The following is a 26,366-nucleotide window of genomic DNA, read 5'->3' on the forward strand; positions in this document are numbered from 1 at the left end:
TGCAAGAGGGACCATCAGGACTTCAGCTGGCAGAGGGTGGAGGAGGGAAGCTCGGTTGCCCAACACGGTGGCCCAAGGGGGAGACTGTTGAATGGGGCCAACATGCAGGCCCAGCTGCCCTGTGCTCACCATGCCTTCTGGGTCCACAAGCAGCAGGTGCTTGGCCTGGCCGTTGTGCATGCCCGTGAGGACGAAGGAACCCGGGTTGGTGGTGCTCTTCCTGACCAGGAAGTCTCCATCTCTCTTCAGCAGACCCTCAGCCTCCTTCCTGCTCATCTCCCCTTGATACCAAGGCTCGCCTTTCAGCCCCTCCAGCGTCTTGGCATCCGGGGCTCTGGGGGAGACCGGGCTGATGCACTCCACGGAGGCAGCCTTGCTCAACACAGGCCCCAAGGACTGGTTCTTGAGAGCATCTTCAAAAGGTTCTGCCAACAGCATTTGCCAGCAACAAGTCAACCCCAAGAAGAACAAATGCAAAGAGAGCAATGTGAGAGACAGAAATGCAAAGGCAACTTCCACCAGAAAAGAACTAGAGAAAAACAACTGGCTGGTGATGTAACAAGACTCATCATTACACGTGTTTGAAAGCAGAGCCAAAATCCTAGCATGACTCTTCCTGATGGTCCTGCTTTCCCAAGAAAGCTAGGCATGTGTGCCCTGTACTAAGGATTCAAATACACCCTTTGCCTGACTAGTTAGAATGACTTCATTTCTGCACTCTGCAAGAGGTCATGCATACTATACGCTATCTATTTCTCTAAAATGTCAGCAAGCCTCTTTAATAAATCTGTTCTCTTCTGAATAAAACCTGCTAATACTAAAATAAATACACAGAGGAAAGAAAAGCTGCAAGGCTCTGATTTCATGCAAAAACCTAAGCCCAAGTCATCAAATGTTTATTTCAAAATCTTCGCATCAGGCAAATTTTTTAAAAGAGGGGGAAACTGACATATATTGGATACTTTTTGTTTCACTTGCCCCAAGCTAGGAGCCCTACCTCCCCTTAACCTTCACTTGTTTCCCTCTGGAAAAGGCTCCTGCGTGAGTGTCTGGGATTGAGTGTGCCTTCATGTCCTTCAGAACACCTTCTCGCCACAGGGGTCCGTGAATGGCAAGACTGTTGCTCTAGCAGCAACAATTATCAGCATCAAAAGAAGTTGCCAAGCATGTCTAATTCAGTCTCAATGTTTGATTTCAAATAAGGTAGTATGTGCCCAGTGCTATGCAAGTGTAAGGTGTGGTGATGATGATTGAAGACCACTCTACCAACTCAGGACAACGCAAGCACCAGTTCTTTCTTGGGCACAGCTACAACCCCAGAGCCCAACATTGGTCCTGGGACATAGTTCACACCCTATAAATATTCAACAAATGCTGTAAAATAAGACCAATTATTAGTACAGGATCAGCATGGTGAGGTGAATAAACAAAGCCAAAACTGGGTCATTTTGACACTTGTTAAATCATTCACAGACTTGGGGGAAAAGATGTTAAAACTGTTGGCTAAAATTGGACTTTCTTTCTATATCCAATTTTTTTCCTGATTACCTGGAGTAGCTGAAAATTTGTATTGTATTATTTCTGTACCATCACCACCAGCATCAACATCACAACCATTATCACCATCATCTCTACCACCACGACTACCATCACCACCATCATCTCCACCGCCACCATCATTACCACAACTGCCAGAATCTTGGGAAAGTCTTTCTACATTTTTTTAAAGAGAAAGGATTGTATTAGGTAATTTCCAGTTGCCTCCAAGCATGAGATTCTACAGTTCTGTCCCTGGTGATTTGTGTAAGTCAGATGGGAATCCAGTGTGTGAGAAACCAACATAGCTGAGAAAGAATAGACTATTGTTGTCATAATGGCACTTAAACATTAAAGCACTCAGCTGTGTCCTCACTCATATACAATACCATGAATAGCAAGTGTTGAACTAGTAGTCATGCCACCTCTTATCAGAATAACTTACTCAATTTCTAGCATTTTCTGTTTTTTCTTCTAGAAAATAGAGGTAATAATAGTACTAGTACTAGTATCATCTACCTGCAGGGCTGTAGCAAAAATTAAATAAAACAGCAAGTGCCTTGTTCATGGTAGAAACTCATTGAATGCTAGTCTCTTCCCTGCTTCAGGCTGTAAAGTTCTCTAGGAATTTGAAAAAGAAATTTGGGGAAGTAAGGCTCTCTGGGACTGGGGAAGCTCTTTCAAATTTCTTAACAATGATTTCCACTTCCCGTGACCAGCTCACGGAGGATAGAATTTTCCCAGTCTATATGACAACAGAAGGCTCATGTCCACATCACATGGCATATCGCTGTCCAACCAGCTTCCTGCCACTCCTCTTTTCTTTTCCATCCAGGCACCTGTCACTCCCTGGTAATATAGACACAGTGGTTACTTCAGCTCCATGAGAGCCTGGGTTTTGTCTACTTTGTTTTCTTGTGTAGCCCCAGTAAGTGGAATGATGCCTGGTACACCATAGGTGCTCAGTGGAGAGGAATGGGGGGAGTGGGAGGGCGCACGTGCAGCCTACAGGAGGGCAGCTGCAGCGTCTTGCTCACCAGACTGAGCTGAGTGAAGACAGGGGCTGGACCATATTGTCTTGGCATCCTTGGCCACTGATACAGTATTTGGCACATAATCACCAAATAGTATTTAAGTGAATAAATAAGTGAATGCATATATTTATATATCTTATTTGTCTTGATTCATGTGCAGATCTTCAAGAAGAAAGTCAATTCCAAAAAGAGGGGAAAACGGCTTTGCCTCTGGGATGCAGACAGGGTCATTATCCCAAGCCAGCCCCCGGAAAAGTGCAGCCAGTCACCACCACTCATCAAAACCCTGCTAGCTGAGAACTCAGTTACTGTGCAGATTTCAAATAAAAGGTGGTTGTAAAAAGCAACCTCAAGAGAGAAGAAAACCAGAGACAAATGGAAACCCACTCATGTCAAAGAGGTCTTTCCGTGGGCTGCTCTCTGTGCTGCTGCCCGTGGCCGGGGCGGCCTGCAGGGCGATATGGTGGGTGTTGATGTAGGTGGGGGCTTCTCTCGTAGGGGCCACATGGACTTTGCCCTCTGGCACGCTGTAGACATCCAAGGACCCTGCAACAAGGAAACAAGTCCTCTTACCTCCTACAGCGGAGTCTCTATCCATGCATCTGTAGTTAAGCCACCCAGTCTTTACAGAAAAGTTCCCTCAGCCTCTCCAGAAGAAATTCTTCTTGTTGATCCCCACTGGTTAAATTCCTCCTCTGAGCCTGTCGCATCCTGCTGTGTGCTGGCTGGGATGCTTTCCCACCCTTCATGTCAAAATGGGACCTGCTGGCCCACGCTGGTGGATGCCCATGAAGGAGAGTGCCTTGCCCCAGTCCTGACCCCTGCTGGCCAGGGTGCAGAGAAGCCACGCCTGCAGCCAAAGCTGCCTCCATCTCCTCATCACCTTTGCAAATGCCCAGGGAACAAACGTCCCAGCAGAAGAATTTTAATTACCCTTTTTTTCCTTGAAGTATAAGTGAATGCTTTGTAACTTAGGTCCATTCTAGCAATGCAATCCTGTGCTGCAACCCCATTTTAGAAAGTTATTTCCTAATAAACTGACACACCTTCCTTACAAAATGGGCCGGCCTTGCTGCCTCTGGCTCCAAGCAGGAGTCCCAAGATGGGCGCATGATTGAGGACCCGCAGGCAGCCTCCAAGGGACCTCCAGGCTGGCACAAGATGGTGCTGAGTCTGGCACAGGGTCCCTGCTGCTGTCATGTGAGGTGAGTGAGGGCTGTCCCCTGACCGCACCTGCTCAGGTCACTGTCAGATTCTTTCTACGGAGCCCTGTCTCTAACACATTTACCAGGCACACTCTCAAGATCACCTTTTGGCAGTCACATCTTTAAGGGAGGTTACCTTTCACACCCCATGGCGGTGGGATTCTGAAGTGGCCTCAGCCCAGCTAGCAAGACCGACTCAAGGCTTTTTAAACTTCTCCCAGAACCCACTGCTGGCCTTTGGCAGCACACCACCCTCCCTGTGTGTGACCGTGTGAACACATATGTCCTGCTAAAGACTTTCCTGGGCACTGTCTCCAGCACAGCCATGCACTGTCTCTACACCTATTCCTAAACATGACTTCTGTGCTTCACAGGCTGCTCCCAGCTTACATGTCCTGGCTTAGTGGTGCTGTGTGCAGTTCACACATGCATAGATATTGCAAACAAATCAGTCTATAAAAAGAATTTTATAAACTACTTTAAGTAGGAAAAGATGAAAGTCTAATGAATAACTCTCCTGCCGATGGCCCTTTCCCACTCAGGTGGTGCAGGTGCCAGGCTGCAGCCGGTGGACACATCCAGGTGGCGGGAGAGCTGATCTTCATTAAGGGGAAAAGCCGCTAGCAAATTCAGAAGGTATGCTCTTACTTGTTTGATGAGAAAGATATTTACCGCCTTCAAATAAGAACTTGAAATGTATTGAGTTAGGAGGCTCATGTTCCAGGAACTTCTAAGGCTCAGTTTTGCCCTGGGGAGGGTCTCACAATGTCTGTTTGGGAGCTGGCTGGAGCAACTTGAACATACAGAAAAGGACCTCATTTTTAAATGAACCTAACATATTTGTCAACAGAGTAAACATCTAATGTAAATAATGTGTCTCCTTTAGTCTCCAGAGGTTATATGTCTGGGCGCATAGATAATATATAAGCACATTTCAAATGTGTATAGAACTGGGGTGAAAACATACTTAAAGAGTGCATCTGACAAAGCTCTGACTTTGGTTTGCTGTTCCATCCTATTCTGAGGCACGGCCACGTGGTGGCTTCTGCCAGGCCCTCTGTGAGGTTGACTGGGCTGGCACCAACAGGCCCTCTGTACCCTGTGGCAGGCAGGACACGAAAGGCACTCACAAGGGGGAAATTTTAAAAGTTGTTATTTTCTCCCCGTCACAAATGGCTATAATGAAGGGAAAAGCCTCAACATCAAACCAATAAATGGTTAAATGCACACAGGAAGCATGAATTGGATCTTAATCCACGTGATGCTCCATCTCCTCCAGACCCTGCAGAGTCAGTAGCCAGCGCCCCAGAGCTACTGAGAGGAGGAAAAGAAGTTTGAAATGAAAAGAAACCTTTAAACCACACACAGATATATGCATCTGTACAAGCACATGTAAGTACAGAAAGAACTGTCTAGAGAATAGAGACTTGTGTCAGCACGTGGTTCTGAGTCATGTCTGACTTATTTTTAATGTGGGATGTAGGTGCGTGCTAGTCACTTCGATAGGATGTGGCAATGTCCTCTGCAGCGCCGAGGGCCTGTGAGGGCCTGGTATCCATGGCGCTTTCCATGCCTAGGTGGGTGCTGCTCCGCTCCCCTGAAGCTCCCCCTGGGAGTGCAGGGCCAGTGGCAGCTACAGGAATGGCAAAGCTACTAGTTCCCATTAGGATCTTCTGAGGTCAGCCTGCTGGGGAGATCAGGGCAGTGCAAACCCGCTTCAGAGTCTCCCCATAAAGTCCCGTTTGAAGTGGGAGGTGCCCCTTGGGAAGTCAGTCCCTTGGCCCAATGGAGGGAAAGCCCTCCTGCCAGGAGTCAGCCTCCACGGGGCATGAGAGGTGTCAGTGCTGAGGGACAAGACCTGTCCTTGTGCCTGGTGAGGCACAGCTGACGCATGGCTGGGGGCACCCCCAGCAGCCCCTACTTCCATTCTGCCATCTGTTGGGAACCTGCACCCCAAACACAGCAGATATCCCCAAGGGCTCCCTCTGCCTCCCCCTGCCCCACAGAGATAAACTGCCTCCGGGGGGCTCGCTGGGAGGACATCAGTTCTGCATGTTTCTCTTCTGCCCACCTTGCCTCTCACCTTGTCTGACAGGTGTTTGCTGCCAGTCTTCGCCAAATGCATCTCCTAAGTGTCTCCCCTGGTAATAAGTTTGCTCTTTTCCTGCAAACTATAGACACATGTAAATATACAAAGAGAAGAAAGGTCTTCATCTCCAGAAGGCATGCAGTGGAAGGAGCCTCAGTGGGGGGTCAGCTGCATCCCCAGTTACACCCAACTTTCCCTTCATGCTCCACCGTTGGCATTAAGGTTTGAGAAGCGACTTTGTGTGGGTGCGTTGAAGGCACCGCGTCTCACCAGAACTACACACACCCCCCATTTTCATTTCCCCAACAAACCCTCCCTGCATGTGGCCATAGAGTATAAGCCCTTCTACACGCAGCTGCGTCATTCAACAGACCCTACAGTAAATTTAGAGAGTTTCTATGTGGACACACCTCCCACCCAACACATACACCTGTAATCATTCACACCTGGGCCAGGCCACCCAGGCCATTCCCTCTGAGTCAGAGCTGTTGACACTTGATTTCAATGTTATTTTGCCACTTTCATTAGTGTTATTATTCACATAAGGTAGGTGATATAAGAAATTCCCTATTAACAAAACAGAGATCCCGTAAACATTAGAAAACAATTGCCTTACTAGAATTTTGAGTTGGAGGGAAAGTCAGGGAAATGGGTAAAATAGAAAACTCATAAAATTCTAGTCATTTCAAAGGCCTACATCCACTCTCTTCGCAAGGAGTGCAAAATACCCCAGGCCTTTTAAAAGTCTTGGACTGTCTCTTCTCCTCATTGTGATTATTGTATAGTGGGATTCGTCCTAGGACGGAGAGGAGACACCCCAGACTTGTATCTCAGGAATCATAATATAGCTCCAAGGCATCTGACTGACACCTTGTGATGCTGAAGCAAAAACCTCCCTACTTGTCTGCTTCGTGCAATCAAGGGGAGAAAGTTTATCAGTTATTTATTCTGTCAAAGACTGGAGAGAACACCAGCCTGAAAATAAAGTTGAAGGAAATAAAGTTCAGTTAGCTGCCATCCAAGAGAAAAGGTACAGGCCGTACCTGGGCTGAGTCAGGGGTGTGGGGTCTGGCTTTCAGCCGTGCATCCACAAACCCCCCTGGAGGAGGTGTCTTGCCTGGAATGCTGTTATAGTATGGGTGGTCGGGTCCGTCCTCCTCCTCTTCAGTCCATGGCTCATCCAGGCTCTGCATTCTGTTGAAAGAGGATTTTCAAGGGCTTTAGCCAAAAATTGAGATTGCAGTCAAAACCAATAAATCTAATGCTGGATCTTGTATCTATCTACCACTTCAGCATTTTATTAAAAATAATAATAATAAAGAGAGAAATGTGGTATCCACATATAAATCAAGTATAAAAATCAAATGAGTATTCATATTTGAACTGACTGTTTATAGTTCATAATGCATGAGCAAAACCGAAAGTTTCTGTGATGACTGCCCTTGTACTGTTCACTATGTAACTTATTCACTATGTAAGAATTTGTTCTCCATGTAAGAACTTGTTCGTTATGCCTCAGAAGATTGGAGACTGATGAAAATTAGGCTTGGGGTGGATTAATGATTGTGCATTGAGCATTGACTCCCCTATACAGAATTTTATTGTTGTTAACAACCATTTGATCAATAAATATGAGAGATGCCCTCACCAAAAAAAAAAAAAAAAAAAAAAGTACACGCTTCCAATGGTAAAATAAATAAGTAACTGGGATGTAATGTATAGATAGCATAAGGAATATAGTCAAGATATTGTAACAGCTTGGTAGGGTGATAGCTGGTACCTAGAATTGTCATGTATATAAATGTTGAATCACTATGTTGTACACCTGAAACTAATGTAATGTAATACTGTGTGTCAACTACCCTTCAATAAAAAATAATTATCTACAAAAAAATAAATAATAAATAAATCTAATGCTGGTACCTGTTACCCAAGAAAAGAGAGTTGTCCTGCTCCCTCAACTCTCTAGGTCTCAGGCATATATGAATAACAGATGAGCAGTTTGGTCAAATATCTCTGCCTTATTCACAGTCTTAATCTTTGGACAATTCCAGTCATATTTGACACAGGAAAGAACTTCTTTTCTAAAAGTACATTTAATTAGGAAAAAAAGAATGTTTATCTAAGAACAATCAGATCTTCAAGGCACAAACACACATTTCTATGTCATGGAATTTATCCAAAGCAAAATCAACTAAAAAAAATGGAGATTTAGGGACATCAAGGAAAACTGCAGAATTAAGGACCTCTGAAAATTCTCTGTTCCATTAAAGCAACAAGAAAACTGGCAAAAAGAAAAAAACTACCTTTTTCAGAACCCTACTTAATTTTCAGAATTAGGCAGAAGCTTGCAGCAACCTAGGGAGTTCTTTTTTTCCCCAAACAAACTGTAAGAACAGTAGCTTATGGCATTTTAACCTGCTCTATTCCCACCACCATGGTAGCATTGAAAAACAACAGTACATGATCACAGTGAAAACCAGTAGCCTGACAGCCACAGAAGGGCAGAAGAGCACCAGGCTCTTTCAAAGCCCCTTTCCCAGAGAACAGTCATAACATGACCTCTTTGGTCATTCCCGAGAAGACCCACTTCAGGGCTCTCTTTATTTGACCAGATTCAGAGCTGGCCCAGGGAAAAAGCTTCCATCCCAGTGGCATTTGTCAAAATCAATTAGAGGCAATTGTTTAACATCATGGCCCCTGAGGCAATGGATAACATTTGGGGCAAAGAATAGGCTAATCAAAAAGCTTAAAAAGAAAAGCTGGGGAATGGGATGTCTAGAGGGACTTTGATTAACTCTAACATATTACTGGAAATCTAGAAGGCCACAGGTAAATGTACTGCTAGTTCACATCCAGTGTTCTCTGCATCCTCAAGAAAGATGAGAAAAGGTCCTAGTTCTCACCTCTGGCTGGCCTTGCAGCCTGCACGAGCAGGAAGTGACAGGTCAGGCAGAGTGGTCGACTGCCTGGCTGAATGTTGAAGAAGTGCCCCAACACACAAAGAGCCACTCAGTAAAGACTGGAAGATTTAGTGGCTCTCAATGAAAGAAAAGGAGCGACACACAGCAGCAATTCACCGGAGAATTCTGCTTTATTAGGGAAAGGTGCTGGGTTATATAGGAAGGGGCATGGGGTGATTGTGGTGTTACTTCTACAGGGCTGGTGGCTATTGGCTAGGTGCTGGGATTAGGGGGGCGAGGGGTGATTGGGTTTCAGGAGGCGCCGGCGGGAACCGAGGACCCGGAAGAGAAGCAGGAGGTTCTCCATCTTATGGGTGGGGGCCCTTTATTAACCCCTTTCTCCTCTATGGGGTTGTGGATGTTGCTTTCTCTCTGACTGCTTCCTGCTGAACGGGGGTGGAGAAGGGAGTGAGGGCTTGAGGACTGGGAGGAAAGGGTTGATAGGACTCCCCACAGTAAGGACGAGTAGATGTGGACTTCTTCAGGTTGGAAATCAGTGAAGGTTCCCTGTAACCATAGGTCGAGGACTTGTTGATTCTAATGGTGCCAAGAGGATACAGGTGCCAGAAGCCAGGCGTCTGTGGCCATTGTTTCCAGGAACACTTTCCAGCGGAGAGAGGGGTCCATCTCAGCGTGTGGTGAGGAGGTTACGTGAGGTGAGGGATCTGGGGTTTGTTAGTATTGAAGAGAATGGGTTGGAATTGGAAGCAGAGTGGAAGCTGGAGGCAAGGTCGGTGAGTTTGGTAATGTCAGTTTCTACAATGCCGCATTCGTTGATGTAATAGCAGCACTCTTCCCAAAGGAAGAAGCAGGTGCCGCCCTTTTCAGCTGTAAACAGATCTAAGGCCCACCGGTTTTGAAGGGTGACCTTAGCTAGCGAAGTGACCTGTCTTTGGAGAGAGGCCAGGGAACCGGCAGTGGATGTCAGGGCTCCCTCAAGTTTGGCATTGAGATCCTTAGTTGCCCATAGAGAGTTACCCAAGGCTCCTCCCGAAAACCCTGCCCCAATGGCTGAGGTGGTCAAAGAGATACCGACCATGATGGGAAGGAAAGCAGCCCTTTTTGTGCGTGAGGGCAAGGGAGGTTGGAGCTCAAGAAATTCTGCCATGCTGTAAAGTGTAAGCTGTGGGATTAGGGTGACGAGAATGCAGGGTATATTGGAGTTGGGAGGCAGTGAGTTGAAAAGACTGCCATTGCACCAAAAGAAGTGACCTGGATGAGTAAAAGTCTTAGAGCCGGAGGTAGGGGTGTAGATAGAGAGATAGTGACGTGCGCTGGAGGGGGGAGGGGTTGTGCCTACACAGTGGTGGATGGTGAGATTATCTGCGCATTCTGGTTCCCATAGGGGTATGTCTGCCAGGGGACAGAAGGGTTGTCCTTCTGCATGGAAGGAGTAGTTGGAAATATTAAGGGGCACGGCAGCCAGCAGTGGGCGCTGTAGTGATGCGCACAAGAAACAATTGGCGGTGTTGAGGGTGTGGTTGAGAAAGATGGTGGTGTCTTGAATGAGCTGTAACCAAGAGTAGGAGCGGGGGTAAGAAGATGAAGAGGCGCCGTCAAGAGTTATGACAATAACTTTTTCGGAATGTCCGATGTTGAATGCAACTTGAGAGATCTGGGAATGAGAGGGAACGTACTCTCAAGAGATATGAAGGGTACCGTGGGGGGTCGAGGACTCCCCATAGTAAACTGAGGCTGAGACTCCGGTGGCCCATCGAGAGTTCCAGGGATCGGGGATTAATAAGGAGAATGAGCTGTTGGGATATTTTATGAAACGGTTGGAGGAGTAATACTGTGGGTACCGGGAGTTACCCATGTAGTGAATGATGCAAGACCTGTAGGGACATCCCAGTAGGTGTCTGGCCATCACCTGCAATAAGCTTGTTTTTGGTCATAGAGGAAGCAGAGGTAGGGAGAATAAAGGTAGCTGCTAGTGAACACTTCGGTGGAGGGAGGAAAGTGGAGGTATAAAGGCTTGGAGCAGCCTTTCAGAGGGCAGTCTGATGTGGCAATGAGGGCAGTAACTTTTGTTTGATGCTGTGTGTAAGTCTGTCTGACTGAATCACCATACAAAGGAGGCTGGGGTGGCAGGGAAGACATTAGGAATGAGGAATAAAAGTGAGAGAGCAGTAAAGGAGGAAAAAGTTATGATTCGGGTATGGATGACAAAGGGGGTGAACAGGAGATGCGGAGTTTCAAGGGATCAGAGGGATGAGGCGTGGTAGAGTAGACAGTGTCTTGGGATGTATCCGAAGGACTCTGGGTTGTGACTGATGGGTCTTGGGTGTCCAGAGAAGGTGGGTCCTGGGTGTTTGGTTTCAACCTGGAGATATGAATCCAAGGGGTGACAGAGTTATCAGGCAGTAAGAGCTTGGCTGCCAAGGGGGTGCAGAGAATAACTGGGTGTGGACCTTCCCATTTTGGGGTGAGAGAGGGCCGATCCTCTGGTGGCTTATAAAACACTAGTTGGCCGGGCTGTAAGACAGGAGGATTTTGGGAGGCGGATGGATCAGGAAGGAGCCAATCCTGATATTTCCACAATTCGGTGCGGAGGAGAGAGAGTAGCGGAAGGGCCATATTGGGAGGAATCGGTCCTTTGTGGGAAGGGAGCCCTGGGGGTAGAATTGGGTGGCCGTACATGATCTCAAAGGGTGACAAGAAGGAAGGTTTCTTTGGGAGGGCCCAAATGCAGAGTAGAGCTAAGGGAAGTAGGTGAACCCAGTAAAGGTGTAGTTCTAGAGATAGTTTGGTCAGGATGTCTTTTAGAGTCCTATTGGCTCTTTCTACTTTTCCCGAAGCCTGTGGTCGATAAGGACAGTGTAGATGCCAGGGGAGTGAGAGCGACTTGGAGAGGTTCTGAATGATTTGGGCAGTGAACTCAGGGCCGTTATCTGATTGGAGGGAAGTGGGCATCCCGAACCTAAGAAAGATCTGGGTGAGGAGGATAGAGGCAACTGCGGACACTCATTTGTTAGTGGTGGGGAAAGCCTCGACCCATCCTGAAAATGTATCTACTAACATGAGTAGGTATCTGGTACGCTGTCCGGGGGGCATGTTAGTGAAGTCTATTTGCCAATCTGCGGTGGGGACATTACCCTGTGCTTGATGAGCCGGGAAGGGTCGGGCCTTGAGGGGGGGGTATTAGGGTTAGTGCGTTGGCAAATGGTGCACCTGCGGGTGATTTGGTCAAGTAAGGTTTTGTCTTCAGGAGAGAGAGAAAAAAAGGATTGTAAAAAATGGATTAAGGATTGGGGGCTAGGATGGAACAGATCGTGTAAGAGGCAGAAGAGAGACTCTCTGTCCTGGGAACAGAGGGTGACTTGTGATAAGGCTAAAACCGCAGGGGCAGACGGATCACTGTCTGGTGCTTCTTCCGATAGGGCAATCGACCGGGCTACTCTGTCAGCTTTATTGTTACCTCTTGTAATGGGGGAGTCGTCCTTTTGATGTGATTTGCAGTGGACTATGCCCAGTCGGTGTGGGAGTTGTGAAGCCTCTAGAGGTTTACTAATTAAGGCTGAATTAGTGATGGAATTTCCTTTTGTGGTGAGGAGGCCTCGTTCTTTCCATACTGCTGCATGAGAAAAGAGAATGTGGAATACGTATTTGGAGTCAGTGTACAGTGTGAGAGACATGTCCCAGGCCAGAGTGCAAGCTCTGGTGGCTGCAATGAGTTCGGCCTGTTGATTGGTTGTACCGGGGGGTAGGGCTCGTGCCTCGATGACGTCTCCGAGGGAGACTACTGCGTATCTTGTGTAATGGGTGCCCTCATGTTTAAAGGAGGACCCATCAGTAAACCAGATGAGGTTGGAGTGTGAGAGGGCTCCTTCAGAGATCGTGGAGTGGCACGGAAGGAAGTTGTGAAGGGCTTCCGGGCAATCATGCGAGGGAGTAAGAGGAGAGTAGGGTAGAGGAAGAAGAGTGGCCGGATTCAGGGGTGGGGAGGGGAGGAAAAAAATGTCTGGATTTTGGAGGAAAGAGGACAGTAAGGTCAGGAATCTGGAGGGAGGGAGAGTCTGTAAACTTTTGTAGGTTAAGAGGTCTTTTAGGTGATGTGGGGACAGAATGGTAAGGGGTGCCCCGAATGTCAGTTTATGAGCTTCCTTCTGCAAGAGCTGTCCAGCTGCTAATGCCCATAGGCAGGGGGCCCATCCCAGAACTGTGGGGTCTAATTGCTTGCAAAGATAAGCTACTGGGGCAAAGTATGGGCCATAATATTGGCCTAGGACTCCTAGAGCTTGACTGGACCTCTCATGAATGTATAATGAGAAGGGCTTCAACAAATCAGGAAGATGGAGAGCTGGGGCTTCCACAAGGACTCAACAGAGCTTAATGAAGGAGTGTCGGGTTAAGGAGGATAATGGTTCTTCAGGGGTCCCTTGCTGAGGTCATATAGGGGTCTTGCCAATAGGGAGAAGTTAGGGATCCACGCTCTAAAATACCCAGCCAGGCCTAGAAAGGAAAGGATTTCTGTCTTGTTTTGGGAACAGGCAGGTCAGAGAGGAGCCATTTTCCTTCTAAGGTAATGGACTTTCTTTGTTGAGATAGAAGAAATCCGAGGTAAGTGACAGAAGGGGAAGAGATTTGAGCTTTGACAGGGGATACCTGGTAACATCTGGAAGCTAGAAGGTTATGTAGGGAGGCAGTGTCAAGTTGAGACTGTTCCCACGAGGGACTGCAGAGTAGAAGATCGTCCACTTATTGTAATAAGGTGGACTCGGAGTGATCATGATGAAACTGTTTGAGGTCTTCAGCTAGGACCTGTCCAAAAATATGGGGACTATCTCAGAAGCCTTGTGGCAAAACTGTCCAAGTGAGTTGTTCAGAATGTCTTGTGTATGGGTCCTTCCAGGTAAAGGCAAAAAAATCTTGGGAGGAAGGGTCCAGAGGGATAGAAAAAAATGCGTCCTTGAGATCTAGGACTGAGACATGGGAGGCCGAGTCAGGGATCTGTGATAAAAGGGTGTATGGATTTGGGACTAAGGGATGGATAGGGATGACGGCCATGTTGACGAGGCGAAGGTCTTGGACAAGGCGGAAAGATCCGTTGGTTTTTTTAACAGCTAATATGGGGGTATTAAACGGGGAGTGAGTAAGTCTGAGGTAATTTTTGTTTAAAAGATCTTGAATGATGGGTTGGAGGCCTATGAGGGCTGAAGTGGTTAGGGGGTATTGGGCCTGACAGATATACTGAGAGGGGACAAGTAATTTGATAGAGGCAGGAGGACATACAGCCACAGAGGGGCTTGTAATGTCCCAAACTTTGGGATTTACAGGGTGTATGAGGATGGAATTGGAGCTTTCATTGGGTAGAGGGGAGTCATCGTCTATGAGGGCCATCAGAAAGGGAGTACTGGGGGCTGTGGGAGTGGATATAGTTATGGAAACATGGAGGAGAGAAAGGATGTCCCATCCTAGTAAGGGGATGGCACACTGGGACATAACCAGGAAGGAGTGGGAGAAAGGTATGGGATTGTCTTGGATTGTGCATAAAAGGGGGGGGTTTAATGGGAAAATCTGTTTACCTCCTACCCCGACTATAGGAGTAATGGCAGGTGTGGTAGGGCCCTGGTATTCTCGCAAGACTGAGAAGGTGGCTCCTGTATCTAGGAGAAAGGAGATGGGGTGACCATCTACTATTAAAGTAACCCTGGGCTCCTGTTTGGTGATGGAAATGGTCGGGAGAGAAGCCCCCAGGTCCCGTCAATCTTCTTCTGCCAGCCCCACTACGGCGGGCTTAGGATGGGGGTTGTTCGTCCAGCCTCCCCTTCGGGTGGCTGGGCAATCAGACCTCCAGTGGCCCTTTTTGTGGCATCTGGGGCATGGGGTGGTAGGAGATCTGGGGGAGGGGCATGCCCTTGACCAATGTCCTTCTGGTCTGCACTTGAAACAAGCTCCTGGGGGGGGCTTGTTTGTAGAAGAGTGCCCAGGTTGTGGTTTTATCAGCTGGGCCAACATTTGGAAATTGGCCTGATCAGCCTTTTGTTTATGGCATTCTTTCTCCTCCTCCTGGTTATGGAAGACTTTAAAGGCCATTGTTAGGATCTCAGTCTGTGGGGTAGTGGGGCCCTGTTCTAACTTTTTGAGTTTAGCTTTAATGTCGGGGTAGCTTTGAGCTAGGAAGTATGTCATAAGGACATGTCTCCCGTCAGGCGTTTCTGGGTCCAGGCTGGTATACTGTAATAGGGCTTGAGTGAGTCTGTCTAAGAACTCAGAGGGAGTCTCCTCCCTCCTTTGAATTATGTCTTGGAGCTTTTGAAAACTGACTACTTTACAAGCTGCCTTTTTCAGACCTGCTATTAAGCAGGAGGCAAAAATATCTCAGGAGCAGAGACCCATGGCGGTGTTATAATCCCAGTGTGGGTCTTGTTCGGGGACAGCGGTGAGGCCATGGGGATAGGTGGGGTCAGTCCTGTGGGTTTCGGAGGCGTGCATTTGGGTGAAGTCCCAAACTCGTCTGCGCTCTTCAGGAAGGAGGGTATTGGCCAGGAGCATGAAAATGTCATGATGTGTGAGGCTGTATGACTGGAGGGTCCATTGAAACTCCTTGATATATGTCGTGGGATCAGTGGAAAAGGAACCTAGGCATTTCTCAAGTTGGACTAAATCTCCTAAGGAGAAAGGGACGTGAACGCACACAATGCCTTCGGATCCTGCTACCTCACAGAGGCGGGTGATAATTTTGGGAGGCGCTCAGGACCGAGTCTGAGGAGGACTGAAGGGTTCTGGCTCAGTCTGTGGGGGAGAAACAGGTGATGGGGGCAAAGATGCAATAATTTTGGGAGGCCCTCAGGACCGAGTCTGAGAGGGACTGAAGGTTTCAGGCTCAGTCTGTGGGGGAGAAACAGGTGATGGAGGCACAGACAGAGGAGGCTCCTGGAACTTAGAGGGGGGCTGAAAGGCTCAGGCTTGAACTGCAAGGGGGGTGAGGTGGGGGAGGAGATGGTGGTGGAGGAAGGGGGAGGGGCTGTTGTAGGAGAGGAGGGGGAGGTGGAGGCGGCGGAAGAGGTTGGAGGGGTTGTAGGAGGGGGAGGGGCTGAAGGGGGAAGCCTGTATGGCAGAGGTTCGTCGGCTGGGTCAAAGGTAATTGAGGAGGGACTGGTAGTGTGTGGAGGGGAGGCAGATGGCTTGCAGGCTAGGAGAACTTGGGGCAGGGAACAGGTGGTGCAGAGGCTGGGATTTTGAGCTAGGAGGCAAAAAGCTTCGATATAGGGAATCTCCTTCCATTTTTTCAGGCACTGGCAGAAGTTAAAGAGATCGCAAGTGATGTTAGGACCAAGAGTTTCCCCTGCTGGCCATTGGTTGTTATTGTCTAGGGGGTATGTCGGCCAATCTTGGGAGCAGTATTTACGGAGAAGTTTTGGATTTATATCAGGCGTCAGGGAGAGGGTGGCTAGATATTTGAGCAGGCATTCAAGAGGTGAACTTTCAGGGAGGGATGAGGAGGCTCCCATGGCTAAAAGACAGAGAAGGAGACAAACAGGGGAAGATGAACGGAGATACTCACACTGGGAACAGACCGCAAGGAGACAAATGGCATCCCTGATGATCCTTAGTGGTCTGCGGAAACTCATATACGAGTCGGTTTCTTAGGAAGTGTGGGTCGTCACCCAGACTTCTCTAAGAAGGCAGAGTGCCAGAATCACAAGGAACCTAGTACTAGGAATTTTTGGCGGAAGGAATTTTCAGCGGAAGGAATGGAAGGAGGAGGTGGGGGGAAAAGGGAGCGTTCTCATCCACAAAGGAGTCACCTCGTTTATGGCTGTCAGAGGAGGGGCCTCAGCGTCCGCTGCAGCCGTGAAAGCCTGAGGCGGGGAGAGTTCCCTCCTCGTCCCCGAGTGTCAGGGCCTTGCCGGACAATCATGGTCAATGGCGCTGCGATAGCTCGGGGAAGAGTGGCCCACTCCGGGGGAAAACTTACCCAAAGGTCAGAGAGGAGTGGTGAGTGTGATGAGCCAGCACCGGAAAAAGAGGACGAGGGCAAACTGCTGCTGGTGTCGGGGGAAGACGGGGCCCAGTTGGGGTGTCCCATCTCCCGGGTTTCGGCACCAATGAAAGAAAAGGAGCGACACACAGCAGCAATTCACCGGAGAATTCCGCTTTATTAGGGAAAGGTGCTGGGTTATATAGGAAGGGGCATGGGGTGATTGTGGTGTCACTTCTACGGGGCTGGTGGCTATTGGCTAGGTGCTGGAATTAGGGGGGCGAGGGGTGATTGGGGTTCAGGTGGCGCCAGCGGGTACCGAGGACCCGGAAGAGAAGCAGGAGGTTCGCCATCTTATGGGTGGGGGCCCTTCACTCAACACTTAAGGAAATCTCTCTCAAATCATTAGCTGACTAGTATTTATGAATCAAGCAAAGTTGTCAGTGGCCATATATGACAAAGAACAGAGACTTTACAGAGTTCATTTTGAAAAGTCATCCAAACAAACAACCTCAACAAAAAGCAACAAGTCCTGCTCTTCAGGCTTTCCTTGGAGGTGCTGCAGGTTCAGTCCTAGACACTGCAATATAGTGAATATCACAATAATGTGAGTCAAATGACTTTTTCTTTTGATTTCCTGCTGCATATAAAAAGTCATGTTTATACTACACTGCAGTCTATTAAATGTGCAATAGCATTATATTTAAGAAAGTATATACTTTAATTTTAAAACATTTTACTGCTAAAAAATGCAAAATCATCATCTTAGCTTTCATTGAGTTGTAATGACAGATCACAAATCACCACAACAATATAATAATAATGGAAAAGTTTAAAGTGTTGTAAGAATTACTAAAATGTGACAGAGACACAACGTGAGCAAATACTCTGGGGAAGATGGTGCTGATAGACTTGCTTGATGCAGAGTTTCCACAAACCTTCAATTTGTGAAAAACACAGTATCTGTGAAGCACAGTAAAGTGAAGTGCAATAAAACAATGTATGCCTATCGTTTAAAATTTCCAGTTTCAACAAAAAAATATGAGACATGCAAAAAACAAGAAAGTGTAGCTCAACACAAGAAAAAAACAATCAATAGAAACTCTCCTTGAGGAAACTCAGATTTTAGGCTAGCTGGACAAATACTTTAAATTAGCTGCTTTAAATATGGTCAGAATAAAGGAAACTATGAACATGAATTTTTAAAAAAACGAGGGACTCTCTTATCCCCTCCTGGTGTGATCCAGGAGCTCTGTCCTCTCGCTTTATCTCTAAATAAAAGCCTCTCACCTCTCACTTGCTCTCCTACCCTGAGTGTTTGCAAAGTTCATTCTTTGACTCCTCAAACAAGATGCCCAGCATCATTTTTGGGGGTTTGTCTGGGATAACTTCAGAGATGGGAGCATCCTCTTCAAATTTAAAGCCAGACATGCCTCTGGCATGCATTCTGAAGACTTGGGATCAATTTGATCCCCAAACCCTGAAAAATAAGTCCCTTATCTTCTGCACACAAGCCTGGTCTCAATACAAACTCTCTGATTGGAGAGGCTTGGCCCCTCAGAGAAGTATACCCCATCTGCAGAGGGAGTAATGAGACAGGGATTGTGGGCTCAGAGTATGAGGGCCTCTGGAAAAAACAAAGCAAGATAACCCATTGTGGGATTTGCTTTGGCCTGCTGGGGGGCCCAGCTTATTCTTCTGACTTTACCCAGGTGCTGCTTTCCTGCCTCCAGCCCTAATCAAGTGATTTGCAACCTGGGCCATTTAGCAAGCAAGCCCAAAACAATGTAGTAAAAACAGGAAAGATTCCATCTTGAAGATAAGATTGCATTTTAAAACTCAATTAGTTAAAGAGCAAGTTCTTAACATACTCTTTAGCAAACAGACAATAACTCAGCCCACCTTGGGAGCAAAGCAGGCAGTCTTGAGTGATATGCTCCCAGACCAGGAAGCTGCTATCCTGGGAGGACATCAGAGCAGTAAATTTCTTGTAAATAACCAGGAAGACTAATAAGAAACATAATGTCTCTTCACAGATAAACATTTTTGATCCACTGAGCAGGTGTGCATCCCTAGCACTTTGTCTCTCAATCACCTCTAAATTCCCTAGACAAACGCACCACCCTGGAGCTCTCTTGTCCCCTCCTGGCCTGAGCCAGGAGCTCTGCCCTCTCACTTTACCTCTAAATAAAAGCCTCTCGCTTGCTCTCCTAAGAAAAAAAATGAGTCTCATCAAATAGGATATACCAATATAGAGACAGAAATAATTTTTAAAATAACCAAATAGAAATGTTAGAGTTGAAAACTTTAATAACTGAAATAAAAAATTCATACAGGAGCTCTCCAACAGGTTTAGCAGGTAGAAGAAAAATATGACAGAACTTAAAGATAGACCAATGAAGACTATCCAATCAGAGGGACAGAAATATAAAAGAATTAAAAATGAGCAGAGCCTTAGAAACATATGGGACTTCATTAAGCATACCAGCAGACACATGATGGAGTTCCAGAAGGAGAGAAGAGACGAAAAGGGGTAGAAAGAGTACTTGAAGAATTAGTGGCTGAAAACTTTCCAAATTTGATGAAAACCATTGACTTACACATCCAAGAAGCTAAAAAGCACTCCAAATCTAATAAACTCAGAGAGAATTCACACCTAGACACATGATAATCAAACTGTTTAAAGCCAAAGAGGGAGTCTTGAAAGCAGCAAAATAGAAGCAATTCGTCATTACAAGGGATAATCAATATTATCAACAGCTGATTTTGTATCAGAAACAATAGAGGCCAGAAGGCAGTGAGATGGCATATTCCAAGTCCTGGAAGAGAGACCGTCTATCAAGAATTCCATATCCATTTAAAACTCTCCATCAAAAATGAAACAGAAATCAAGACATTCTCAGATAAAAACCAAGAAAATTCATCACTAGTAAATATGTCTCACAAGAAATACTAAAGGAAGCACTTCAAGCTCAAACTAAAGAATACTGAACAGTAATACACATCAACATAAAGAAATAAAAACAGCATACCAATGCTTATGGGAGAAAGATAAGGCATTGATTAGTGGGGAATTTGTAGGTACACGTGCCTCTATGACAAAAGATTCTCAAATCAATAACTTGAACTTCTACCTTAAGAAATGAGAAAAATAAGATCAAACTAAACCCAAAGAATATAGAGGGAAGAAAATAACAAATATTAAAATGGAAATAAATGAAATGTAGAATAGAAAAACAAGAGAGAAAATCAATGAAACCAAGAGTTGGTTCTTGAAAAGATCAACAAACTTGACAGATCTCTAACCAGACTGACCCAGGAAAAGGAGAAGACTCAAATTACCAAAAAAAGGAAGGAAAGAGGGGACATTTCTACTAACCATACATAAACAAGAAGTATTATGGGAGAAATTGTTAATAATTTTATGCTAATAAATTAGATAACCCAGATGGAATGGAAAAATTACTACAGACTCAAAACCAAAACCGATACAAGAAGAAATAGAAAATTTAAACAGATCTGTAAGAGATAAAGAGATTGGATTAGGAATTAGAAAAAAAAAACCCAAACCTTACATTCCAAGAAAAGCCAAGAATCACAGGGTTTCCTGGTGAAGTCTATCAAACATCTAAAGGAGAATTAACAACAATTCTGTAAAAACTCTCCCAAAAAATGGAAAAGGAGAGAATGTTTCCAAACCCAGTCTGTAAGGCCATTATTACCCTGATACCAAAGACAAAGATGCCAGAAGAAAAGAAAAATGCAGACTAATATATCTCATGACTATGGATGGTAAAATACTCAACAAACGCCAGCAAACCAAATACAGTAACATATAAAAACAACTATACACTATGACTAAGAGAGATTTATTCCAGTAATGCAAGGTCAGCTCAACATCTAAAAAATATTGTCAAAATATATAATATCAATAGAATAAAAACAAATACCAAATACTCATCTCAATAGACAGAAAAATCATTTGATAAAGTCTACCATCTTTAGATGATAAAAATATTCAACAAATTTGGAAGAGAGGAGCATTTTCTAAACCTATTAAAGGGCATCTATAAAAAGCCTACAGCTAACAGTATAGTTAATGGTGAAAGACTGGGTGCGTTCCCTTTAAGATCAGGAACATGACAAGGATGTCCCCTCTTTCCACTTATATTCATGAGTGTACTAAAGATTCTAGCCAAGGCAATTAAATAATAAAAATAAATAAAAAGCATACAGATTAGAGAAAAGACTAGGAATAACAAATGCAGGTGAGGATGTAGAGAAAGGGGAACCCTCCTACACTGCTGGTGGGCATGGAAACTAGTTCAGCCATTGTGGAAAGCAGTAAGGGGGTTCCTCAAAAAACTAAAAATAGAAATACCATTTGACCCAGGAATTCCACTGCTAGGAATTTACCCTAAGAATTCAGGATCCCAGTTTCAAAAAAATAAATGTACTCCTAAGTTTATTGCAGCACTATTTACAACAGCCAGTCCATCAGTAGATGAATGGATAAAGAAGATGTGGTACATATACACAATGGAATATTATTCAGCCATAAGAAGAAAACAAATCCTACCATTTGCAACAACATGGATGGAGCTACAGGATATTATGCTGAGTGAAATAAGCCAGGTGGAGGAAGATAAGTACCTAATGATTTCACTCATCTCTGGAGTATAAGAACAAGGCAAAAACTGAAGGAACAAAACAGCAGCAGACTCACAGAACCCAAGAATGGACTAACAGTTGCCAAAGGGAAAGGGACTGGGAAGGGTGGGTAGGAAGGGAGGGAGAAGGGAAATAAGGGGCATTATGATAAGCACACATAACATAGTGGGGAGGGGGGCACAGGAAAGGCAGTATAGCACAGAGAAGACAAGTAGTGTTTCTATAGCCTCTAACTACCCTGATGGACAGTGACTGTAATGGGTATTTTGTGGGGACTTGATAATGGGGGGAATCTAGTAACCACAGTGTTGCTCATGTAATTGTATATTAATGATACAAAAAAAAGGCATACAGATTAGAAATAAAGAAGTAAAACTATCTGAGACATGATCTTATAAATAGAAAATCCTAAGGAATACATGAACACAGACATGACAGGAGTTAGTAAGTTCACTAAGCTTGAAGGACACAACATCAATGTGCAAAATCAATTGTATTTTTATACATTAATGGAAAGAAACAAGAGTAGAATTAACAGTTCCATTTATCATAGTATCAAAACAAAAAGGATATTTATTATTTTGGTAATAAAAATCACCAAAACAAGTATGACTTGTATGCTGAAAATTACAGAACATTGTTGAGAGAAATGAAAAAAAATTTAAATAATTGGAAAGACATCTTGTGTTCATGGACTGGAAGACTTAGTGTTGTTAAGATGGCAGTACTACCCAAACTGGTCTACAGATTCAACACAATCCCTATCAAAATCCCAATTGTCTTTTTCTGAAAAACTAGAAAAGCTATATTAAAATCAATTTGAAATTACAAGGGACCCAGAATAGACAAAACAATCTTGAAAGAGAAGAACAAATTTGGGGGACTCATACTTCCCCATTTCAAACTTACTACAAAGCTACAGTATTCAAGACTATGTGGCATTGGGATATGGAAAGACATATCAATGAATGGAATAAAATTGAGACTCCAGAAATAAAACCATGCAGTAATGGGGAATTAATTTCAAAAAGGGTGGAAAACAATTCAATGTGTGAAAGAAGAGTTTTACCAACAAATGGAGCTGTGACAGCTGGATAGCCACATGCAAAAGAATGAAATTGGATTTCTACCTCATACCACTTACAAGAAAACTACTCAAAATGGATAAAGGCTTGAATATAAGAGCTAAAACTTAGAAGAAAATGTAGGCATAAATCTCTATGACCTTGAATTAGGTAGTGTTTTTTACACATAATACCAAAAGCAAAAATAATCAAAGAAAAAATAGAATTAAATTGGACTTAATCAAAATTAAAAATTTGTGCTTAAAAGGACACTATCAAGACTGTGAAAAACCACCATGCAAAATGGGAGAAAATATTTGTTAATCATATATCTGAAAAGAGACATATCCAGAATATATAAAGAATTTCTACAACTCAACAATAAAAGACAAATAACTCAATCTTAAAAATGGGCTAAGGATTTGAGCAGACATTTCTTCAATGAAAATTTACAAATAAGCATAAGCACATGAACAGATGTTTGACATCATTAGTCATCAGGAAAATGCAAACAAAAATCACACTCAATAGGGCAGCTATAATCAAATAGTAATAAGGATAGTAACAAGGGTTGGTGAGAATGTGGAGAAACTGGAACCCTCACACACTGATGGTGGAATTGTAAAATGGTACAGCCCCTTTGGAAAACAGTTTGGGAGTTTCTCAAAGCGTTTAGCAGAGTTAGCATATGACCCAGCAATTCCACTCCTAGGTATTTATCTAAGTATATCAAAACATCTGTCCACACAAGAACTGTACACAACTTCATAGAAGCATTATTCATAAGATCTAAAAGGTGGAAACAATTCAGATATTCATAAAATGAATAGGTATAAAAGGAGTGTATATTTGTACAGTAGAGAATTATTCAACCCTGAAAGGGATGATATATGGGTTCATGCTGCAATGTGGATGAATCACGAAAACATTCTGCTAAGCATGAAGGCAGATACATATTGTATAGCTCCATTTATACAAAATATCCAAAATTGGCAAATTCATGAAGACAGAGCATGGATGAGTGGTTGCCTGGCAGAATGGGTTGGAAAATGGATAGCAACTGCTAGTGGGTGTCAGGTTCCTTTTTAGGGTAATGCAATGTTCTGGAATTAGGCAGTGGTGATTGTTGCAAAATCTTTGAACATAATAATACCACTGAATAACATACTTCCAAAGGGTAAATTTTATCATAAATGGGTTACATATCACATTTAAAAATGGAGCTCTAACTACATTAGGATTGTTTTTCATTGTCTTCTTTGGTTTTGTGTTGAAAATGACCTGGGGTGTTTGTAAGAAAAGTTGCAGGAAAAATCTTCCAAGGAAAATCAGACCACAAAAGAAACCCCTTTCATTTAAAAGTACTATATTTGATTTCCAGTTTAAGATGGATGATTAATCCCAATCAGTTTAAGAGTCTCTCCCCTAGTGATTAATGCAACAAACAAAATGGAATTCATTAATAAGTGAAGCCACCCACTCACCAGCAGCAAGAGAAGAAGGGAAGAGGGAGCCATGTGCTGAAAACACAGAACTTGGGTGTTCTGGGGCAGCTGGTAGCCCGACCTTGGCCGCACTCGCTCCCATGTGCCTCCGCACACCACCGCTCCCAGCAGTGTGGGCTGCGAGGTGGTATGTACCAGATTTTCATACCTCTGGCTCGTATTTCCCAATTTGGAGAGAAATGGGCTGAAGAAGTGAGTAGACAGCCAAGTAGAATTCCTTGGAAATAGAAGCCTCTAAGTTGTGGGCCCCTGGGAACGTGGCAACTCAGAAGGAAAACCCACCAGCATCCCCACAGTCTAGGATTGGGGAACAGGGCAGGGAGGGGAGTCAGGGATGTGGCGGCTGGAGCAAGGGTGGGTTCTCGCATGGCCAGGCTGTCCCTGGCTGGGACAGAAGGTGGCATATCTGTCCCCACGTGTTTCCAGGCTCTCAGACCTGCTCAGAGGATGCGAGGAGCCACTGGTCAGACAAGGGGAGACAGACGTCAGGCAACCCACTCCCCAAACAAAGCGAGAGGCATCTGCCCTCACTGCTGCCATTGTGAACGAAACATCTGAAGCCTGTACTTGCATTTAGAGTTGAAGGTTTTCTCAGTAGACAACGTCCTGTCTACCTCATTTTCTTCCCCCCAAAAATCTTCAAACTTGATTATACAGAAAATATACAGGACCTTCATACCCAAGTATGTTCCCAGAGAAGCCTGGTAGTTCAAGGCCCCTTGACCCATTTTTGTACCTATTATTGTTACAATATGTATTTCACTTCTAGCAACATTTCAAAAGTACAGAAGAAAATCAAAACACAGAAGGATGTCAAAAGTATAATTAACATAGAGATACCCACACCTCTACCACTGAGATTAAACAAGTGTGAGGATTTTGCTCTATTTGTTTCCTTTTTTTTTTAAGAAATACAATTTGTCAAACTTATTTGGATGGGTAGATACGTGAAACTAAGGGTAAAATGTTAATGGTAGAATCTAGAAGGTGGGCGTACAGATGTTCTCTGTAAGATTCTCCTTGTATAATGGGACATTTCCACTAGGGAGGAAACACACTTGTCAAGTGCAGTGAAAGCCCTCTCAGCCTCGGCTACCCTGGAGTCAGTGTGTCATGTCCTTGCGTGTTTGTATGCCCCTTATACACACACATTCATTCACAAACTGCAGATACAATTGTGTATGTGTTTTCAAAATTCCCATAAACTTTTCATAGACATTTTCACTCCATTTAAAATTGTTGAGAGGCAGAGCCAAGATGGCAGCATGAGTAGAGCAGCAGAAATCTCCTCCCAAAACCACATATATTTTTGAAAATACAACAAAGACAACTCTTCCTAAAAGAGAGACCAGAAGACACAGGACAACAGCCAGACCACATCCACACCTGTGAGAACCCAGCGCCTTGTGAAGGGGGTAAGATACAAGCCCCAGCCCAGCAGGACCTGAGAGCCCCTCACCCCAGCTCCCGGCGGAAGGAGAGGACTAAGAGCTGGGAGGGAGAGGGAGCTGAGGACTGCTAAACACCCAGCCCTAGCCATCCACACCAGAGCGCAGACACAGTGCATGCATGGGGTGCTGGATACTAGGGAAACAGGATAGTAAGACCTGTGAGCTGGTCCTTGCAGCTGACACCCTGGGGACAAAGAAAAGCGAGTGCTTTTTGGAAGTCTTAAAGGGACAGGGACCCCACGGACAGATGGAAATGTCCTGGGACACTTAGTCCAGCAGCAGGGAATCTGGGGAACTCTGGGCACTCTAAACCCCTGGGAAGCAGGGAGCATGGAGGCCCCTCACAGAGATAAATAGCCTCCCGGCCGTACCCCCTCCAACACGGCTCCACCATATTGGAGCAGAGGCCCGAGGCAGGCCACGCCCACAGAAACAGCGGAGATAAACTCCATAGGGGCCGGGCAAGAAACAGAAGCCCCGTCTGCACACAGCTGCCCAGCACAAGTTACTAGCAGTCGCTGTTCTCCCAGGAGAGGAAGGCCACAAACCAACAAGAAGGGAAGTTCTTCCAGCCGTCACTCTTGCCAGATCTGCAAACTATCTCTATCACCATGAAAAGGCAAAATTTCAGGCAGAAAAAGATAACAGAGACAACACCTGAGAAGGAGACAGACCTAACCAGTCTTCCTGAAAAAGAATTCAATATAAAAATCATAAACATGCTGACGGAGATACAGAGAAATATACAAGAGCTAAGGGATGAAGTCTGGAGGGAGATTACAGATTTCCGGAGGGAGATTACAGATGCCAGAAAGGAGATTACAGAAGTGAAACAAACTCTGGAAGGATTTATAAGTAGAATGGATAAGATGCAAGAGGTCAGACAACAGGAACGCATAGAAGCTGACACAGAGAGAGATAAAA

The 26,366-nt window shown here is 45.0% G+C and overlaps 1 protein-coding gene across 1 annotated transcript in view; it reads right to left on the reverse strand.

The window, feature by feature from the left end:
- Positions 1 to 26,366, reverse strand: part of SHC3 (SHC adaptor protein 3) — a 165,064-nt gene that overhangs the window by 38,274 nt on the left and 100,424 nt on the right. The window contains exons 8-11 of the mRNA XM_036882583.2: positions 6,908 to 7,058; positions 5,859 to 5,946; positions 2,958 to 3,116; positions 130 to 425 (exon numbers count right to left, since the gene is read on the reverse strand). Coding sequence (XP_036738478.2) covers positions 130 to 425; positions 2,958 to 3,116; positions 5,859 to 5,946; positions 6,908 to 7,058 — 694 coding nt within the window. The remainder of the gene's footprint in view (positions 1 to 129; positions 426 to 2,957; positions 3,117 to 5,858; positions 5,947 to 6,907; positions 7,059 to 26,366) is intronic.

The sequence above is a fragment of the Manis pentadactyla genome, chromosome 3 (genome assembly GCF_030020395.1).
Source record: "Manis pentadactyla isolate mManPen7 chromosome 3, mManPen7.hap1, whole genome shotgun sequence".
Taxonomy (NCBI): Eukaryota; Metazoa; Chordata; class Mammalia; order Pholidota; family Manidae; genus Manis; species Manis pentadactyla.